This window comes from Numida meleagris, chromosome 5, assembly GCF_002078875.1.
Source record: "Numida meleagris isolate 19003 breed g44 Domestic line chromosome 5, NumMel1.0, whole genome shotgun sequence".
Lineage (NCBI taxonomy): Eukaryota > Metazoa > Chordata > Aves > Galliformes > Numididae > Numida > Numida meleagris.
The window spans coordinates 46,694,247-46,715,626 of NC_034413.1; the positions used below are offsets into that span (position 1 = coordinate 46,694,247).

General features: G+C 39.9%; 1 protein-coding gene across 1 annotated transcript in view; it reads right to left on the reverse strand.

Annotated features, from left to right (window-relative positions):
- PARD3B (par-3 family cell polarity regulator beta) overlaps nucleotides 1-21,380 on the reverse strand; it is a 374,909-nt gene that overhangs the window by 70,222 nt on the left and 283,307 nt on the right. The window contains exon 20 of the mRNA XM_021398013.1: nucleotides 7,362-7,658. Within this exon, the coding sequence (XP_021253688.1) occupies nucleotides 7,362-7,658 (297 nt within the window). The remainder of the gene's footprint in view (nucleotides 1-7,361; nucleotides 7,659-21,380) is intronic.

A 21,380-nucleotide genomic window follows, 5' to 3' on the forward strand; every position in this document is an offset into this window, starting at 1 on the left:
TTTTTCTTCCATTTAACTAGCAAGAACTGAAAAAAAACCTTAAGAGAAGAGTTTTTGAAAGTCATAGTTCTGGACAGAGAGCGAGTTCCCTGAGGTCAGCAGCAGCGATTCACCTCACAGTGGGCTACACAGCAAAGCCTGCACAAGGCGAAGTCATCAGGGCTTCCTCTGGAGCTTTCTGCATGTCCTGCAGCTAGAAGCTGGTAAGGCAAAATGATAGAAGCTCCAGAAAAAACAGCAGAGAGCTAACCAAAGAGCTGGGAACTGGGCTGAGAGGGGGAAAACAGAAGAAAAATACTTTCTTGGAACACGACTTGTTGGAAGAATAAGCCTCACAATTGTGAGCAACATACGGACCTTCTGCTTGTTGTTTCTCTGCAGACAGGGAAACAGGACTACACTAACATTTGTCACTTAACCTGAATTGCAGTACAGACTAAACCTGACTGAAAACACACCCTTTTCTCCTTAGTTAGAGCAATTCTGCAAGGCGAATGATGGGCCGAGGAGATTCACGCTGACTAGAAGACAACGCAGAGCAACGAAAAGCTGGGCACCTGGAAAACCTCAAAGCGTATGGAGTAGAACAGGCTACCGGAGAGCAGGGAAACAGAACCACATCACATTTAACCATGTCCCTTACACTTTAATTAAAAAAAGATTTAGCAATTTTATTTAGGATGACCAAGTCCCAGAGGATTTTGCATTTCACTGTCTGCACTGCTACTAGACAACTGTTAATTAGGAAGAGGAAAACACACCACACAATGCTACATCTATCCATCTATATAGCATATCCAGTGATTTCCTTGTTCAAGAAAAATACTCAATTTATATAGCTTCCCTGCTAAATGGAAATACCACGTCATTAGGGTTTGCACTTTAAGTATGCAAGTGACTGGCCTATAAACAAGATTTTAACGGCTTCTCTTTTGAACAACCCTGACTGTTTAATTAATCTTCAGCCATTAACCATTCATTTAAAATGCCACTTAAAATCTTAATTTTGCATATTATCAGCTGGTTCACAAATAGCTATCTACGAGCAGAAGTGCAATGATCTTCCGCTCTCTCTTCCTTGGAGCTTACCAACCTTACAGTCAATTCTGGCTTCTTAATTAACCACACACATATTAGCATTTATAATTAAATGGTGTTTTGTAGAAAAAAAAATATTGTGCAGAGAAAAGTTAATACATACAAACGTTATTCTACCACTGATTAACACAACAAGTATGAGCTTTTGGTCAAACAACATCCTGCATAAGGCAGAATTTAGCATCTCTTGCTCACACTAGGAAATACGCTATGGCAGGAACACATGCAAGGCCATATGATTTCATTCCAGCTGCACGGACGATCTCATTTTGTCTTTATTTGTACATTTAAGAGGCTGACAACACCATCTGCATTTCACTCTGTATCCTCTGGTATTGTCTCATCTTCCAGTAACAGACCTGCTCTTTCTCCAGGGACCTATCTTTTGCATTTGCATCCAAACAACAGAAAGAATGGGACATTACCAATAAATAGGCAAAATTAACGTAAAATAATTCCATGCAATAATTTATCATATCAGGAAAGACAGGGCTGGAAGGGGAAAAAAAAAACAACAAAAAACAAAAAACCTGAATGCATATGAATGCTTAACACAGCTGCCAAAGCTCAGGCTCACCAGCATCTGCAGCAGGACGGTCACAGGGGAGTTATGGGAGTGCAGTATATAAAATTTTACACATCTGTCAATAAGTGAGGTGATCCAAATGCAAACCCTAGCAGGCAGGATGCATGTAGGCAGATTTGTGACTATTCCTAAAAGAATTTATTTCTGCTGAAGAATGCATGGCCTCAAACAAGCATGTACATATTACACAGCAGCAGCAGCTCTGCTCTGGTTAAAATCTGACCTTGTCTTTCTGTTTAGATACGCTCTAAAATGCACAGGGTCACCTGAGTTCCATGAAATGTGGGCTGTCCATGAGAAGTGAACAGTAGGGCTGAGATCCCAAAGTTGGAGGCATTTGAATGAGGAGTTCCTGGGAACCAACACTTTGAACCGTGTCTAGAAAGCAGTTTATCTTGAATGCTACCAATACATTATTTTTTTTCCTATATAGCAAAGAAACAAAACCAAGGCTCATTTAAAAGTGTCCCAGGTGGTCTAGTTACTCAGTATTTTCTCTAGTTAGCAAAGTGAGCATGCAGTAGCCACTCATCATTTCTGAAGAAGGAGACCAAAACAGTACCAGGTGCAGAGAACAGCGCAACTCTGATGACACAGCCTATGCTCTAATAGAACTAGCAGCCTGGCTGGTTTTTGGATTGCCCTGCTTCCATGAGCAGGATTGCTCCGCTGAGCACACAGGAACCACTGAACCTCTGCTGTACATGCCAATGCAGATTTGAATTTAACAGTTGTCAGAAATCCATCAGTCAGAAAAGAGAGTAAACTGCCAAACATTATGTTTCTGTTTTTTTGCTATCACAACAAGGTAGAGTAGCAAAGGGTACTTAGAGATTACAGAGCCTCATTCCATTTCTACCTTGCCTTCAGACTTTCCACCTTAAGGAGTAGCCATTCCTGAGCAGAAGACCACCCACTCCTACAGCAGTGGGCTGCTGTTTTCTGTTCAGTGATAGAAGGTGCTGGAGACAGACAGTGAGCAATGCCCATGGTACACTGTACTGATAAAAATTAAACTCCAGTGTCTGGCTTCCTAGAAGTATAGGGCCAAGAGACACACCTGGACAATCCTAACGTGTCCTTTCTGAACAAAGCCTTATCTATACACCTCTGGATTCCTAAGGCCTTGCTTTCAATGAGATAGGAACTAACAATACAAGTATTTAGTTTGGCTTTTAGGAAAAAAAAATGCTCTGTTAAATTTTAAAACTCTGGACCCTTTTTGCTCTCCCCTCAGGCTTACACATAGCTTGCACATATCATTTAGCTCTCAGGATACACACAGGAGTATGTGTCTTTGGTCCTTTCTGGGCATGGCAGACCACTCGGTGCGCCTTGCCCCTCTGATGGGTTCTGAGGGTAGGATATGGGGGAGCACAGTTTGGGTCGTGTGCAGGGATCATTTTCCTCATTTCCAACTTTCTGTTTTGCTAGACTGTACTTTCTGGAAGAGTGCAATTTTTCCATGAGGAAACTTTCACTCTGAAATGAGAAAGATCCATTTTTTGACTAATTAATTAACATTGTTGAGTCTTCCACGGTGGGATAAGATCTTCCACATAAGATCTTCCACAGTTGGACCCAACATAGCATCTCCAAAAACGGAAAAGTGGAGCAGACTCGGGCTTTGGACTCCACTCCTATGCAATAAAACAGTGATTTCTTTCTTTCCTTTTGTTTTTTAATCTGCAACAAGATACAGCTCTGAATGTATTCTTGCTAAACAAAGGAAAACTGTATTCGTTTTTGTCAGAACAGCACTTTGAAACTCCCCAAGATAAGACACATAAATAAATGAAGAATTATACTTGGCAATGAATTTGGCATCAGACTTCAAATGCTTCATAGTTCTGGGCTGAGCAAATAAGTTGAGCATGTCTCTAGAACCTTTCTGGAGATGTGCTCAGAGTCTTTGGATATACTTGACAGCACCACGTTCAGGGGAGGAAAGAAAGAGGAAGTTGCTTATTCAAAACGTGAGAAAGGGTTACAACATGCGACATGCCTGACATTTAAGTGATAGAAGTGTTTTACATATGCTCTTTTGGCTTTGGTCTGACACCTAGGCTCTGCCACGGTGCAGCTTAGCACTGTCACGGTACAGCCTTGATAACTCAACTCAGAGATGCGACTTCCCACTCCTTTTGGGAACATATGGGCTGCAGATTGCCCAGCCTCTGCGCAAGCTGAGGGAGCGTACAGCGGTCGCAGCACACACTCCGTGAGCTCCCCAGCTGCATGAGGTGCCTCTGCAGGCTGTGCCATCCTCTAGGGTGGCATTTGCATTACTTAAAATTGTGGCTAATTAGAAATAAACAGAAAAATGCTTGATTTACAAAGAAATGTGTGATTTTGCTAGCTAATTTTTTTTAACGTCTTTAACTTAACATTCACAGAATACACTGATCATGCTAATGCTTTCACTATATTCATTAATAAGGACAATTTACATTTATATAGCATCTCTCTTAGTTAAGAATCTCAAAGCTTTCAGCAAAATATACACAAAAAATTAAATCCATTTCACTGAATATAGTCATCGTCGGAATGAAAATCAGCAATTGTGGAACAGTGCAGAAGAACATTACACAACAGTTGAAAATAAGACAAAGCAAAATCCCCAAGAACCCAAGGCAAAAAGATCCCTGAGACCCAGATACAATTGTAGGTAAAGAGGACGTTATTATGCAAACAGCATTGTGAACCGGGTCTGCAGTGCCCTAGGCAGCAGGGCTTGGAGGCAGCAGACATACTTCAGAATGATTAAAGGAATATTCTTCATACATCTGCAGCCTACTGCTTCTGCAACAGTGGGATCTCTGTGGGAAACTCTCAGTTTAAACTGGGAATCTGCTGAGAAGAATGAATGGAGGACACTCGATGGAGTCTGGTGATGAGAAATGGGGAGGTGGGCAAGTATGTGAATTGTAAACGGCATGTATCGGACCATCGAGCTTCCTTCTTTTCAAATGGCTTTCAAATTTTAAAAGCCATTTGTTACGTTAATACATTCTTCTGCAAAAATAAAATGAAATAAAAATGAACTTCTTGTTTGAAATGATGAGTTTTAATTCTCTATCATAGTGACACGTAACTAGAATTTTCAGACCAAAATGAAGTCATCTATTCTCTTTGTGTTCAAACCTCCTTCTATCCTAAACCTCACCTACTCTAAGCACTGATCAAGCCTCCACACACAGTATTATAAAGTCGAGAGTCAGAGGTAGGGAAAAAGCCATCCATCTAAAGTAAAATTAATAGCAAAACTTGGAGAGAGCATGCATGTGTTAGCAGGACCAAAACATGAGCTATTACATGACAAATGCATTGATAAATGTTCAACCCTGCAAATGCAAAATAACTTTGGTTTGGTTAATAAGCATCCATTATAACTATTTCCCATTATTCTGAGGCAGACAAGGCAGTTTTCATACTTGACCCTTGAAAGCAGATTTGGTTTTGTAATTAACATGTTATCCAGGGATTTTTCTTTCCACTTCTCCTTTCAGTACTCTCCCTCCAGCACAGACAGATTTCCTTGCCTGCAGTTGCTGCCACATGCAACAACTGCTGGCTGAGACCTCACAACACACTGCATAAATTCACTTCAAATTATTCAGGTTTGGCACATTTCTGCTGGTGAGCAACAACAACCTTTTTGTTTCTGAGACAAAGGAAACAAAGATTTAAAGAAAGAACAAAGGCAGCCTAATAAGAATCCCACATTTCCTACTTCTTCCTAATCTGGTTAAAAAGTCTCTACAAGCCTGAGAAATTCAACAAAGCTAAGTTGTTGTGGACTGTTTGTCTTTCAGTACAGAATCAACACAGATGGAACAGCCTTCCCAGCACGACTCCTGATCATAGGTCAGATATGAGGTAACTTTTTTTTTTTTGCCTGTTAGAAGTTTTGGTTTTAGTTTTTCACTGAATTGTCGTGTTTGAGGGTGCAATTACAGCTAAAGCCTCACTAAGATCCAGGATCCTAACACTGAATCCTGACTTGGTTGGCATTTCAATCATGTCCACATAACAAGACAAGAGCTCATTCAGTGTAGCTACAGCCACGATACAAGCAATCAAACAAAAGAGGCCAGAGGGAGAGACTTGGGCACTTCTTTACACCGCATGTAAAAACAGAGCATAAACCATCCTTTAAAACTGATGACATTTTTAAAATGTTAAGCTGTAAAGTCCCTGTTAAAACTGATACTATGAAGTAACCTTTATGAAAATGTCTCACTCTCACGCTGAGTCACATCTCTATATGTTTATTTTCAAAAAGTATGTGAATCTGAATTTGGGCTCCCTCCTGCTGGAAATTCTCTGGGTTTCCCGAGTTAGTGAGAACCAGGTTTCTGATCTCTTTGCAATATGTGGATGCTCATACAACTTCACCGATAGTCACCCCCAGGCCTTTTCTAGGAAAGAAAAACCCTTTCAATAGCAACAAGCTGCAATCAGTGCCTCTAACTTCACCCTCTTCGCTCTTATGCAGCAGCAAAAGAGTTAATATGGAAGAAGAGAATCAGCAATGTCATTATGTTTGGAAAGATCTCTCCCATACTGTATTTAGGTGAAAAAAAAAGAAATACTTGGCCCAATCCCTGCTACACACTTAGATTTATGTCAAAAGTGTTTTATTACTATTTATAACAATGACTCAGTAGACATTTTTAAAGTACTATAATGCCACAAACTGAAAACACTCCTGTATCTGTGCTCTCCAAAATTAACAAGTGTTGTATCACATAGCACAGATTGAGGCTATGGTGAGACACTACAGATTGTAATATGAACTCAAAGCATAAACAATTCCTTAAGTCCCCCATGTCTTTCTCTGTCAGCTCTTCTTTTCACATACACTTTTATATCTTGCCTACATACTCAGATGTTGGTTTGAAAAATCCAATACATTAACACCATGATACTGCTAATGAAGTCTTAAGTTCTTTTAGCCCCAAATTCCAGAAACATCTAGTTTTAAAACTACCATAATGGTGGGTAATCATCAGCTCAAAGGAATTGCTGTTCTGTTTTTAATCCAGGGAAAAACTTGACCATCTTTCTTTAATGCTATCAACCTGGAAGCTTGACAGTAAGGATTAAAAATTGCTCTTTCCTTCCCACTTGGTTATTGGAAAGGCTGTGAAAGGCAATCAGTCTTGTGAAGCCACACTTCACAGTCTGCATAAAAATGCCATGATTCCCAGTTCTCTCCCCAGCCTAATTGAAAGTGCATAATATCACACAGCTGGGGGAAACTAAACTGTAAACATATGCAATATATCATGTTATCATACAAAACCTGTTACTAATAGCCATTTGATGATCAGCAGATTGAAAGGGATCTGAAACCAGAGATTATTTTTGCTGCAGTGTTAGAACTTTTCCCGAGTGAAAAAGGAAAAAACACACTCTCAGCAGGGAAGGAATTGGACTGGAGTCTGTTCATTCATTCCGTTGTGAAATATGGACTTTTTTTTAATGATTTTTGTTTGACTGCTGACTAGCTCAGATGCTTTGGGGGCACTGCTGGAGCAAATCACAGTTTTGGTTAAGAGGAAATTCACGCCTTTCTAGCCAGTAAATACAGATGATCAGGGCATCTGAACAGCCTCCCTGTCCAGCCCACTACCAAGCTATCGTCACTTCTAATGCCAGGTGGCAATATTACCTGTCTCCAGGAACCTGTGGGTAATGCTGCTTGTTTATTTTTGCATACAATCCTTCCAAGTGTTCCCTCTCCATTGGTGTTGAAGGAGAGTCACGCGGATATACAAAGGTTTCTGCGACTGCTGGTGACGATGGTCTGTAAATGCTCGCTGCTGGATAAGCCTCTCGGAAGTGGTTCACTCTGGCATAATTCGGGTCCACCTCATCATCATCAATGTCAGGTCCTCCAGGACCAGTAGAATAATCAAGCAGGCCTCTCAGTTGCTTTTGCCGTAGCTCCTGATGCTTTGCTCCAATCCTACTAATGAAAAATAAAAAACAAATATGCAACTGGATCTGCTTCAACATCAACCACAGACACTGATTCATCATGTAAATATGGAGCACCAACTCCAAACCCAACTGTTTAGATCTTTCCATACACTGTGAAACTCGTGCCAGATGAAATAGAATTGTTCACATGGCAATGTATCTCTGGTAATCATCTTTGTAATCAAGGTGGTCATCATTCTGACGAAAAAAATAATGCCGAATATGGTGGCTTTTCAGAGGTGTATGTGTATATGCATGCATGTATACAGTTTTAATTCTACACTTGCTCTCCACTTTTGCAGTTAATTTACTTAACCCAATCCTGACACTTTTCATTTAAAGTAGCCAATAAAATTATTGCTCCTCCTTGGTCAGTTGACTCACCCAGATTCTTATAAATAAACTAACTTGTGAAAAGTGAATTAAATGTAAGCATAAATGGAGAGATGGCACAGCTGCCTGAAATCAAAGGGCTGCAGTTAATTTGCTGAAGATTTAATTTTTTAATTTTATTTTGGATACATAAGTGGGGAAATCCTGCTGCATTATAGGGGGGATAGGCAAAAAGTAAAACAGCAAAGAAATTAATAGAAAACTGACAGAGATGAATTGGTACATATAAGTGAATTAAAGACTATTACTGGCAGTACTCCACTGTGATAAAGCCTTAAGTGGTATTACAAAATGCTGCTGCTAATCAGAGCCATTGTGTAATCTCTTTGGAATAGTAAAACATATTCAGGTAAACTTCAAACTCAGCTGTTATTCAATGATTCTACATTAATTCTGGAGGAAAAAAAAAGACTACAGCATGCAACTTCTGCTAACTGTTCAGCTACTCTACAACACAGCATAATTAAATGCCATGAGATGGATCAAGCATTCTGCTTGATCCACAGTATGTAATAAGTAGCATTTACAGAAAATAATGAACTATGGTGGAAAAATGAAGAATGGAAGACTACCGAGATGCAGTGACTGACAGAAAGCATTTACTGCTGCTGACTGTAAAAACTGGCACAGGTTGCCCAGAGAGGTGGTGGATGCCCTGTTACTGAAGACGCCCAAGCTCAGGCTGGACCAGGCTCCGAGCACCCGATTGAGCTGTAGATGTCCCTGTTCAATGCAGGGGAGTTGGAACGGATGACCTTTAAAGGTTTCTTCTAACTCAGATGATTCTATGACTCTATCTAAAGTACCAAGGCACTGTAGAAGGAACAGTGTAATTTGTACTACAGAAGAGTAAGTACAAGGAGTATAAGCAGACTTGATTGTTTCAGTAAAGCATAATGGTCTCAGGACTCTGCAAAGATGATGTTGCGGAGAATCTTGAACAGGCCTGGAGAAGATGGCTCCTTGAAGAAAGAGATAAGCACATCAGGAGCTTAGTGCTGATGATCCAGTCTGACAGTAAGCAGCTAAGTAAGTGGGGAATGAGATTCATGCAATTTATTTTGTTTCATTAGAATTGTACTATCAAAATAAATGGTAATTACTTTTCAAATAATTTATACCTAAACAGGTTCACAAATAATTCTAACAAAAACAACACGGTTTTCTACACATATGCCTGAGTACATCAATGTGCATCATGCAGGCTTTCTAGTTAGGCCACTCCCTTATCCATGCTAGGATGTATCTAGTGAGAATGCTAAAGAAAAGGATAAGATTTTAATACCTAAAATGTAGTCATGCTTTACAGTGGGATGAGCCCGCAAATGACACAAGGCCCTTTACAGAAGAGGTGCCTGCTATCCACTCTGCCTTTCCTCACTGAAGCAGATCACAGTTCTCCGCTCTCAATATTTTCTTACAAAGGCTAGGAGAGAGAACAGCATCTTCATAACACAGCATTTCTGCTTCTCTTCAAACTCCCAATCTCTGCCCACCTAGTTCATACTTCAATTTTTCTTAAAGTTTCATGAAAGGTAATCACAAGGCCTGAACACAATCTACTACTATAATTCTTAGACATTAAATAAGAAGAAAATAAGCTATAATCCATCTATATCCTTAACACCTCCCAAGTTTCTATAGTTAGGCCACCTATGAATTCCTCAGAATTTCTCCTTTTTACTTCCTGGAGTTTCTCTTCTTTGCATAGTCTCCTCTTTCTTACATACCTTTCACCCTATTCCTCTGTTGCTTCAGGTTTTCATGCCACACACACTCCCTGCTTTGCATTCAAACGTTGGCCCAGGTCAGGACAGCTGCTAGCAGCGAGTGCAGCCTCATGCAGGTGAGCCAGTATCTGGCAGCCATGGCAGGCTTCAAAACATGCCTTTGATGCTGCACAATTCTTGCTCTATTCACAGGGGAGATTTTCCAGTAGAATCTTTTGGAGGGCACAGTCTGGTGTCAATGTGTGATAAATTCAGTTAGCAAGGCACTTCTTTCATTTTACTGCCGATTGCTCTGGCTCAGCTGGATGATGGCTTTTTGAGATGGTGAGAGCTTAATGGCATTCTCAGAACGATGGGACGTGCAACTTACGCTTTGCAAAACTAACGGTGATACTGGTGTATTCCTTGGTAAAGTTCATATTTTTATTCAGAAAACAACGGGCAATAGTAGGGGGAGAAAAATCAACATGGAGGAGGTGTATATGAAAACAGGGGCTAAAAAGTAGAGGTCAGCATTCCTCTCTATCTAAACCACAAACTATTGCTAGCAAATCAGCAATAATTAAAAGGCAGCTGAAAGCGTGCAAAAGCCTTTATCCTCCAAGGGTTTATGAACAAAGATAAAAGAGAGATTTTACAGCAGGGTTTGGTGGAGGGAGCCAGCCTGCCCATGTCTGTGTGTGAAAAAACATGAAAAAATGCACTCACCATTCACATAAAGGAATTTGGGGCAAAATTATCACCTGGTCCATTTGTGCAAAACCCATTTGTTCCAGGTAGTTCATCACCTGAAAGCATTCATTTGTGCTAAGCAACAGGGGTGGATTTCCACTGCAAATATGGCCTCAGACATCAATGAAGCAGGGAGGGAGGTCTACACTGCTGATTTCCATCTTTTATACATAAACAGACTTCAAGAGAAACCCTCTTGCAGAAGGATTAATATTTTACATGTCCCACATGGGATTACATTTGAAATGTAAGAATCTATCTATCTTTGTTTAAAAAGTTCACACAAATAACTGTTAGCTCTTGCACCCAACAATTCTACCTGTTTGGTAGCAGCCCTTGCTTCTCATTATCCTGCTCTTTATCTACTAAAATTCATAAAGCACTTTGAAATTGTTCCTACCTTTCAGAGAAAGTTTGAGAAAGATTACTTGAATGTTGTTAAAAATATGGAAAATTGGAGAGCTTCAGTCCCCATTAGTAATCAAAAAGCCTAACAGACTTCAGTGCGGGAATATATCAGCTGAGCTACAAGTTCACGACACAGTAGGGAATTATTACAGATGCGTATGTGATGACACAGTTAGGAAAAAGAAGAGGACGCTGTATTTCCAGGAATGGTCTTTCCACACACCAGTGCAGAAGGCTTGGCACACATTCACAAAGAGTCACAACAGCTTCTCAGAAAATGAGAAGACATAACATTCCTTGGACCACCACATCACCTATCCCCTAGGTATTTAAGACATACTTGAAAGCAAAAGAGTAGTGCAGCACAGCAACACCATGTGAATCTTGCTTTCATGTCTGACAGCAAGAGCAATTTGTCCTGTTATCAATACTGGTCTATCCTGCACAAGAAAAGCTGGAATTAGGTTATCTCAATTTTCTTTTGTTCCTGTGAATAAGCCTATCTTCTTCAACTTCTCCTTATGAATGCAACCTCCAATTGCTTCCACTATTGTAAGCCGAACCTGCTCAGTAACAATTATTTCCATTTGATATTATATTGACCAGTCAATACCAGGTTATGTGAAATTTTTCATGATCAATGTTTCGTCTTTTCAACATGACTATTACAATTGCATTAATATTTTGTGTTTCCTTCTTACTCTTCTGCAAAAATCCATAAAGTTTGCTCTGTGATCTCCTTTTCATTTCAATCCAAATGCTCAAAAACACAGGAATAAACTGCCAGACAACTGATTTTTTCTTTTCTTCTCTCTATTTAACTGGCTTTCCAGGCCTTCTCTTACATTTCTCACCTTGGAAGTTGCTTCACATTCTTCTGAAGTTTTGAATAGCTTGACTGCATTACAGCATCACAATTTTTGCCCAGTCTTAATGCAATCTTTTCTACATCACATCCCAGTAGATGCACAGGAATCCTCCACCGACATATAAAAAAAAATGAATGTGTTGTTCCTTCCATCACTTCCATGAAGCTCTACCAATCCTGTTAAGCAGGCTTCTGCTATATCCCACTCTATTCCTTTTACATTGCACCTTCCTCCCTATCTGAAGAAGTGTTATCTTTACTTCCCACCACAAGAACAAAGAAAATTCTTCTAAATCAACACAATTATCATAGCAACCTGCTTACAGTTATTAAGAACAAACAACAGTCACAAGAGAGTCCAAGACCTGAAGCACAGGATGGGTCTGGTAAAACAACTGGTGCAGATTTGTGACAAAAGATAAAATGTCACTCAGCACCACGATGCTGGCAGTGAAATCAGAGATGAGGAGAGGCACAGGTCACCATCTGAGCAATTTAGTGTAGCACTGAAGTTTCTACAAACTTCCTGATGAGGGAATGGGAAAAAAGTGCCTCTCAGAATGAAGGGAAGTTAAATATATTTCCTTTTGGGTATCCTATATCAATCCTGCTAGCTCTCTTCCGCCACCTGAACATCATGCTCTCCAGTTAAATCGTGGCATGGCAACTACATCAACTTCCCTTAGCTGTGTTTCTGTAAAAACACAACCTTTGCACACAAGCATCCAGAGAATAAGCAACAGAAGTGCTGCATCAAGCAATGCCCTTTTATTTCCTGTGACCCACCTTTTCCTCAGCAGCATCCAACACACATCCTATCTTTACCTTTTTTGTTGCTTTTGAGACCCACTCTCGCTTTCTCTAAAACAAATCATTTCAGCAAAAAGCTATAATGTGATAAAATATATAACCTCAATAAAATGATAGGCTTCACTTTCAAAATATGTTGCATCCTACTTTTAGGAGTCAAATGAAGACAGGATTCTATAAGCCTCATGTGCTCCTGAAAGTGGGACATGGTATTCTGAAAGCACTCACATAACATTTGGTAGCACAATCCCAGAACTACAAATCAAGAAAATGCTCTCATTTACCTGTAATCTTCCTATCTGACATAATCACAGAGATCATATACGTGGATCTCTCATGTGTTACCACATGAAAAGACACACACACACAGAATGCAACAGCCATAAAAGGGTTAAGAGCCCAAGCAGCAAACAGCTCCTTCCAGCTGGGCTCAGAGCTCAGACACACCATTGAGTTACTGTGGCTTAACAAGTTATTGTGTTTCTGCTGAGCTACTGTCAAAAACCACATATGTATTTGCTGCCTATAACAAACACAACGCAAAGTGCTTTAGCCTGACATCAGTGACAGAGATACTGACAGGCAAAAGCTGGTTTAGAAGCCAGCAGCTCACGTGCAGGGAGGCAGCTGCTGGAAGGGACAGAGACGACCTCAAGAAAAAAAAAAAAAGCTGAGCAGAAGATGCTTAAGGAGCACATCCAGGAATGCTTTCAGGAATGGAATGAGAGGGCTAGGAAAAGCCATGGAAGATACTCCTCATCTCTTGGCACACCAGGCAGAGGTTGGTTTGAGACCAAGACACAAGAAAATGCTGAAGTTTCTAAAATCAGTGTGGAAAAAACCTCTGGGAAAATTAAATTGCAGGACTTGGTGTGACCAGCACAGTAGCCCAAAGAAGGCCAGGCTCATAAAAAAACTATGGAAACCAAAGACTGCCTTCAATTGGGAACAACCAGAGAGATGCTGGGTGCAACCCAGCCTGCAGCTCTGGAGACCCAGGCCCAGCCCCAGCCCAGACAGAGCTTAGCAGCTGTTCCCCACCTAAAAAGCTAACACCTTGGATCATGGCTGCCAAATGAGGGTCAGGTGTCTGTCACCCCGCAGAGACATAGGAAGCTACTCATTGGCACCAAGGTGCACCAGATCTGACCACAGTGCAAGAACCCTAGGTGGGAAGCCTGGCCCAGGAGACACCATGGGCTTTTACCTGGACTGCTGCAAGGTGGCAGTTCACATCAGAACAGCTTTGGTTGGGAAAAAAAGGCAGATGTTTTCTGAAATTTGCTCCAGCCCATGATCTTCAGGGCTGGTGGTACGAGCCCTGTTGTGAACACGCTTTCAGGAAGCAAGTAATAGGACAGAGTCAAATCCCTGCAGGACTAGGTACATTTGTCATTTCCAGATGCCTTATCCAGCCTCTGTAGTGATCTTTTAGTTCTTTTTTTGCTCATTATTTACTGAATTAGCAGCAGCTTTTCCAACACTTTCTGCTAAGCTGTTGCAGCTTCAGCTTTATCCACAGTTTAATATGAGTATGAAATACCTAAATGATTCCTATTTAACAGATGACGGGCTGTCCCCACCCCCTGTGGCTGGAAACAGACTATTCTCCGTTTATATCTCAAGATCAGGTAAAAATTTGATTAGCACAACCAGGAGCATACAAACCCAGCACTATCAGTAAGCCCCTGTAAAAGAGCTATGCTGCTGCAAAAAGGTTGCCCTTTTGTTTGAGGGCAGAGAGAGTACTCAAAGTCTACTGATACTGACTGCTACGCAGTTGTTCAAGGAACCCAAGAAGGCAGCAATACACTATTTTCTTCTGACTTTCCGTAGAAAGCATAAAGGTGATATAACTTTTTTTTTTTTTTTTTTTTAAATAAACCATGCACTGACTATGTGCTTAGTCCTGAGCGGAGCACAAAGAATGACATGGTTTGAACCCCAAGGTGCCAATCTAAGAAGTCAAACACCACAAAGGGACCGAAAATACAGTTGCTGACCAAACAGTGTATTTCACAACAGCAAAATACTGAGTGGTTCAGAAACCTCATTTAATACTTCAGATGAATACAGCAACATTTCTTGTATGGTAGATTCAGAGGAAAAGACTTTGGGGAAGAGCAAATACATACATGAATTAGCAAGTTGCTGGCTAAGTCAGTGAATGATATTCCTGGGAGGGAAGGAAGAATAACAACTACAGATAAAAAATGCGACAGAAGCGTGGCGGGAGCCATAGGTCCTTTTGGACAGTTTCTATTCTGTTCACAAAAAGAGTAGCACGTAACGAGTGTGCATACAAGCAGTCTGAGGCGTACCTAAACCCCTAAAAAGGACCTGGTCTTTAAGTGTTTTGAAATCATTGAGATATCAAACATTTTTCCACTGGTTTGTTGCTCCTTGTGAACAGCAGAATAAAAGCTGCTCTACTTCTTTTTTCCCTGCTCATGTGACTACCCCCCGAGATCTACATACCGCAATGATTACTCAATTTACATCTGATTTAGTATCTTAATACTTCAACTGTGATTTTACATAACATTTCTGCTTTTGTCTCTCATTTACCTAATTCATACATATATTGAGTAACGGGTTGTCTAGAGGAAAGCAACCTATTTCTGCAGGAGGTCACTTAGATTTCCATTGGGTTTAATATTTTAATTTCTTTCTAGCTGCTAGCAAAATATATTTTGGTAACTAAAATACTGTATTTTCATTCATTTACATAATAGTGGACTGAATACATCCTGCCTTCAGATATTCATAAACCATAATCACTGATGGGAATGGATATATTTCACTTGAATATCTGAGGAAATAATTTCAGTACAGTGCATTTTTTTATTTCATAATCTTTTTCAGACAGACATGGTCTATAATGACATTAACAATCTGATTCAAACCTGCATCTTTTATCAGGAAAAGACTCATTTGTATTTTTTCCAATCATAACCCAGGAAAACTTTAGAGGCAGGCAAGTCTTATAGCTAAATAAAACAATATAGAATAAAAATCCACCTCTTGCCAGTAAATTGAGGACATCTGATGTGGTCTCATCAAGACTGAAGCAATATTTAATTTAGCATTATCTTTCAGGGCATTCTGTCAAAAACACCTTTCCCATAAGCTTTGCAAGTGTTTCTTCATTCTATCTCATTCTATGGTGCCGGATTTGAACAACCTCTCCCTCATAATTAGTATTAGTGATTGTAAATAAGAACAGAAATAGTGCCAGAAATGAAAAAGGCATCTCACAAATTCAAAAGAGTAAGAGACCAACTCGGGCTAAATGGACAGATCTTGCAACAAGCATTACTTTGCCCAGTCATCAAACCACCGGAGTTAAAACACTGCCTGTTCTAGAGAACTATCCTACACTCCCCATGTAATGCTGAATTGACCGAGGAAGCTGCCCTTGGAGTGTTGTAAGCAAAAAACTACAAGGGAGATAAACATTATGGTCAATGTAGTCTAAGTTTATGATAAATTGACGAAGAAATGTAGCCCTTTCATATCATAAAATGAGGATTTTGCTGATGACCAAGTGTGAGCTTTGGATAGAGTAGACAGATACCTTAAAGTTCTTCCATTTATCTCAGTGGTGACAGGGCATGATTACCAACTCACACAGGATCCTGCCCTCTAAAGAAAATCGTGGCTCTAATGAGGTCAGTGCATTTCTGCCTGTGAACTTCAATGAGAGCAGAACTTTACCTTTGCTGTTAAATCTTTGAAAGTTTCAGATGCTCACTTTTGCCCACATTAGTTCTGTATTTGGTGAAATGCAGCTGATTACTAAAGCCAGATAACCACCTCATGTATATTAAATGCTGTATTTTATTTGATAATGTAATTTTCTCTACTTGTAACTATTCTGTCAGCAAGGCTCTCTTAATAGGATGTTCTGATGCCTTTAAAAAAGTCAAGCTCCTCTTTCAAGATGGCCTTACATTTGCAGAAACTTTGCAGACCATAAGTAAGTTGCAGATCTAGTTCTCTACACTGATTTAAAAGAATTCTCAGGCCGCTCTAATTTGTACTTTTCAGTAAAAAAAGATAGATCAGTCATTGTGTACATCATACCCAAGGAAGGGCCCGAGTGGGGTCTTTGCTATGTAAGTACTCTGCACGTCAAACACTAGTCATTGTGCAACACTGGGTTCCAATAAAATGTTTCTCTCATAATGTTAATTTTAATACAGATTCATGTTTTCCAACCCCAGAACCTACCCACTACCTTCTGTTCTGAACTGACTCACTTGCATGTAGCCTATCACTTTGTGGGATCAATGCTAATTTGTGGCCCTCAAATCACCTGGGACATGGGTCTGCAGCATGTTCTGATGCACTTACATCTAGCACATAAAATTAACTCATAAGGAGGACGTGATGATGCCGGGACTGGCAGAGAGTTCAGCTTCACCCATACAAATCACTAAGCCACATACCACTACTGACACCTTAGCCAGCTGGCTTTAAATCTATGTCACATTCTTTTTTCCCCAGTAATCAAAAGCCAAGCAGAAATGCATATGAGGCTACATTAAGCTTCAACACGCTGGAGAGGTGTGTAAGAAATGCATCTCAAGGGATTACTTTCCCTTTCTACCTTTGGGGAAAATAACGAATTTTAAATTAATTAATTTATTTTTAATATTGTCACAATATAATGTACTTAAAATATAGGAGAGAATGAGGTAGGGAAGATAGATGTGGAATACTTTCTATGTTTTGACCAGGATAATAATGAAGAATACTACAGATGGATTTATCTTATCGTAATTTGTTTTCTTTTTAAGAGATTTCCTTGAATCATGTTTCCATTCTGTCTGTTTGCTTCATCTCCATTTTGATGATATTATCTTTTTTACTAGAACAAATAGTCACGAAAATAGAATCAGAGTAACAGAGATTTTTTCTAGGAAGCAGGACTTTACTTTGTTTCCTATGACCAAAATACAAACAATGTCAGGAATGGAAACAATACCAATTGCACTCAAAGCCACAGTTACTTCCATGACCAAGACATCAAGCAAATTATTTCAGAGTTGTTCCCCAGATAAGCAATGAGCATTATAATCTCAGAAAAAATACGGGGAGATGGAGTGATAGACATCAGTCTGTGAATCTATCCATTTGCCCTAACTCAGGCCCAGCAACTGCTGCAGTAGGCATCAGTCAAAAACCTTGAGAACTGTTAACACTAGTGTTAAGAAAAATACCACTGTAATGGTAAGACACTGTAATGCCCATGGGAGACAAAATGTTGATTTGATGTACCATGAAAGCCCAGCATCCAAAACCGCATGCAGTAACATGGGTGAGAACAGACCCAGAAGGATGACCAGCACCTTCTGGGTCCCCAGGCTTCCTCCTTCAACAAGACCTCATGAGTTTGCACAACCTGCTTTCTTTTGAATTAAATCTTAGTGGTAGAGCTCCACAGAATAGCATATCCCAGTTACATCTCTTTTATTCTGTACTTACAACAGCAAACCTAGAATCCACTGAACAGAATCTTTCTGTTCAAGAAGAGGAACATTCCCTGCCTGTTAGTCTGGGCTTCACAGGTTGTTTCTAATTAACAGTCTTGGACTAGAAAGCAAAACCCAGCTTTGATCCAGCAGAGAAAGCTTCAAGATTTTCAGTCATTTTGGTTTGTTTGCTATGGAGAATTACGCATCCAAACTGATTTCCTGTCCGCCTCTGCATCCCTATGAGTTGTAATCTCTTTTTTTTTTTTTTTTTTTTTTTTCCTGCTGGTAAGGGAGAGAGAACAGGAATTCTGTGCTGTGGCACTACTTCAAAGTGCTTGCCAAAGACTTTATGATAGACTGTCATAAATCACAAATAGAAGGCAAGGCATGAAATGCAGCTTCCAAGTCATTCTTAAGCCCTTACTGATTTTGGGGTAGGCCAAGAGCTGACCTACATTCTGTACTGCATCACAGAAATCCCCAGGGCAGAGTGGTCTGCCTCCCAAAAACCCCTCCATTACCCAAGCTGGCCAGTACACCGGCCAGTTTCACTGCATTCACTGTATTCCAAACAGCCATGTTTGAAAACATGAAGCCACCACACCCCATCCATACAGAAAAGCACCACACTGGTGTGTTTCTGCAGGAACGAGGCAGGCTGCTGCTGTTGGGCTGCCCTGAGCCTTGCGTTAGGTGGGCACAGCTGGTGGGATGTGGTCCCTGGAGCAAAGTGAAAGCAGTGCCCCAGTGAAGGGCAAGCCAAGTACACCAAGATGAGACTTCGGGTGTTATTTAGAGGGCATGGCTTTGACATCTGGAAGTGCTATTTCCAGCAGTTTCCAATAGTACTGTGACAGTTGGAGAAACGGACTGATTTCATGTGCCATTTTGCAGTCCTCAGTTCTTAATGTACTTGATGTAGGACAGTCTGGGATCAACACTCAGGCTAATGTTTTCAGACAAATGTTCTCCAGCAGTAGATTAGCCAAGTAAAGAAACCTCAAACCTCTATTTGGTTCTGAATGCCACATCACAACCTGTCAGAGGCAGGTGAGAGTCATCTACCTCAGCTATTCATAACCTCGCATCAGCCTCTCAGTGTTCAGTGGTAGGTTTTTATTACACGTTCTGGTATGCAGAGCAGCAGCAGATCTAAAATGAGAATCATTCAGAATCAGTGGGGTTGGGATTAATCTGTCCTCCTGTCCGGTGCAAGTGTTGCCACAGTAATAAACAGAAATCTGATAACTTCATACTGTCAGCACAAAATGAAACTATGACCTTGACCTGTGCAACATCATCTACTAACTTTTTCATAACTTCAACATACCATACTACACGGCTGTGATCTAATAAGAATCTAAAAGTAATTAACTGGAATTTTTGAAAACTGAAGCTTTAATCAAATATGTACTCTTATCAGGGTTGCAAGCCAGCAATAAGTTGGGACATTTAAAAAACTGGGATCCAATCCAATCCGTGATCTGATCAGGGTTCAATGGTTATAATAAATTGGGAGTATTAAAACTGGGATCACATCCAACACTTTATTTTGCCTAAACCACAGGACCTAGCTGTGCTGCAAAGTCAGGCATTCTCAATGGACAGATATGCCCTGTTGGATTAACCCTTTATAAATAATGAAGCACAAGCTCAGGAGCCCCAAAAACACGTGGTTTAGCACAGAGCTGAATGGTGAGAAGAGCAACTACCAACATTTTATCAGAGATCAATATGAAATACAAGCAGCTATAATAATACTTTCAGACCTCGTGAGACTATAATACAAGCACAAAAACTACATGGGGGTGGTAACAATTTCCGTGCATTATGAGTGCACTCTGAGATGTACCACTCATTTAAAAATCATACTTCTCTTGTTGTGAGTTTCAACTTCCTATTCAAAACAATTTGGCTTCTGTATTACACTGCCATGCCTGCAACTATTCTTGTTTTCACATTCATTTCCAGTAACTCACAAATTGTTTGTAATTAAATATAATGAAGCAAATGCTAACAGAAAGAAATGGAATGAGCTTCACTCACAAGTATTCTCTCATATAGGAATGGTCTCTAAATGTTTTTATTTCTGTAAGATGCATTCCCTTCGTACGGGGATCTCACAGCTGCAAAATTAAATCTCTGTTTGCCAAATATCAAAAACACATGTATTGATTTTTTTTTTTAACTATGGGAACAGGCAACAAGCCCCAGAGCTGATAAGACAAGAGAAGCTCTCTTCAACTTCTGGAAGGTTTCCGAAAAGTAAAAGAAACTCAGTCTTTAATGCAAAAACTGAAAACATTTAATTTTACTCAAACTTGAGATGCTCTGTAACTTAAGTATTCAGTTCAGACATTCAGAAAGCAAGGGCCAGATGTTCTTTCTGCGTCTCTAACATTCCACGCAACAACTTAACACTATTAAAAAAGTTCCTCAATTAATTCCAATAATGGAGTACAAAACCAAGACTGATTAACAAAACCACTACACCAATGAACAAGTGAAGAGTATAATTTTTTTACACAGGGTGCCTCCGTATTCACCAACTCATGTGCTCTTATTAAAATCACCCTCTGTTCGATAAGGTGCCTTATTTTGTGAAATTTCATTCTAATGTGAAGGAAATGTTCAACTCTGCTGGAAGAGAGAATTTGGTCTCAGCAGGACTGTTCCAGTAAAATAATCCTAAACAGGAAAAAAATACTTTTATTTCAATTTATAGTCACTTTATTTGCATTTGAAAGACAAACAAATTATTATGTATAAAACTCAATTGCCTAATATATTTTTCTACCTTGTTTTACAATGATTTTCAAACTTTATAAAACTTGAAGGCAACCCCAAATGTTTCCTTCCAAACTTTGCTGTTTGGAAGGAAAGAAAAAGGGGATCTTTTCCAGTGTTTAATAACGTGGAGAACATCTTGTTAAAATGATAGATTCTGAGTAATTTATACAGAACACACTAAAAATACAGATTTGAGTCAGCTTGATCAAAATAAACCGCAGACATAGCATTTGCTTTTCCCTTTTACGGGCAGATTCTAGACCTTTGGAGCACATGCTTTATTACAGCCAACTCTTTGAAGCATGAACAAAATAATGAGTTTATTTAAAATAGGGCCTCAGTCCAAGGAACCACTTGACCAGTGTCAGGGAGGACAAACCATCACCTCAAAGAACTGTATCACACATCAAGTCAATCCACCTAAACTATCCGTGCCATGAAGTTCTGACTTTCTCTGGTAAAGTTTCAGTGTTACTGCATTGCTGTGGCACAGGGAA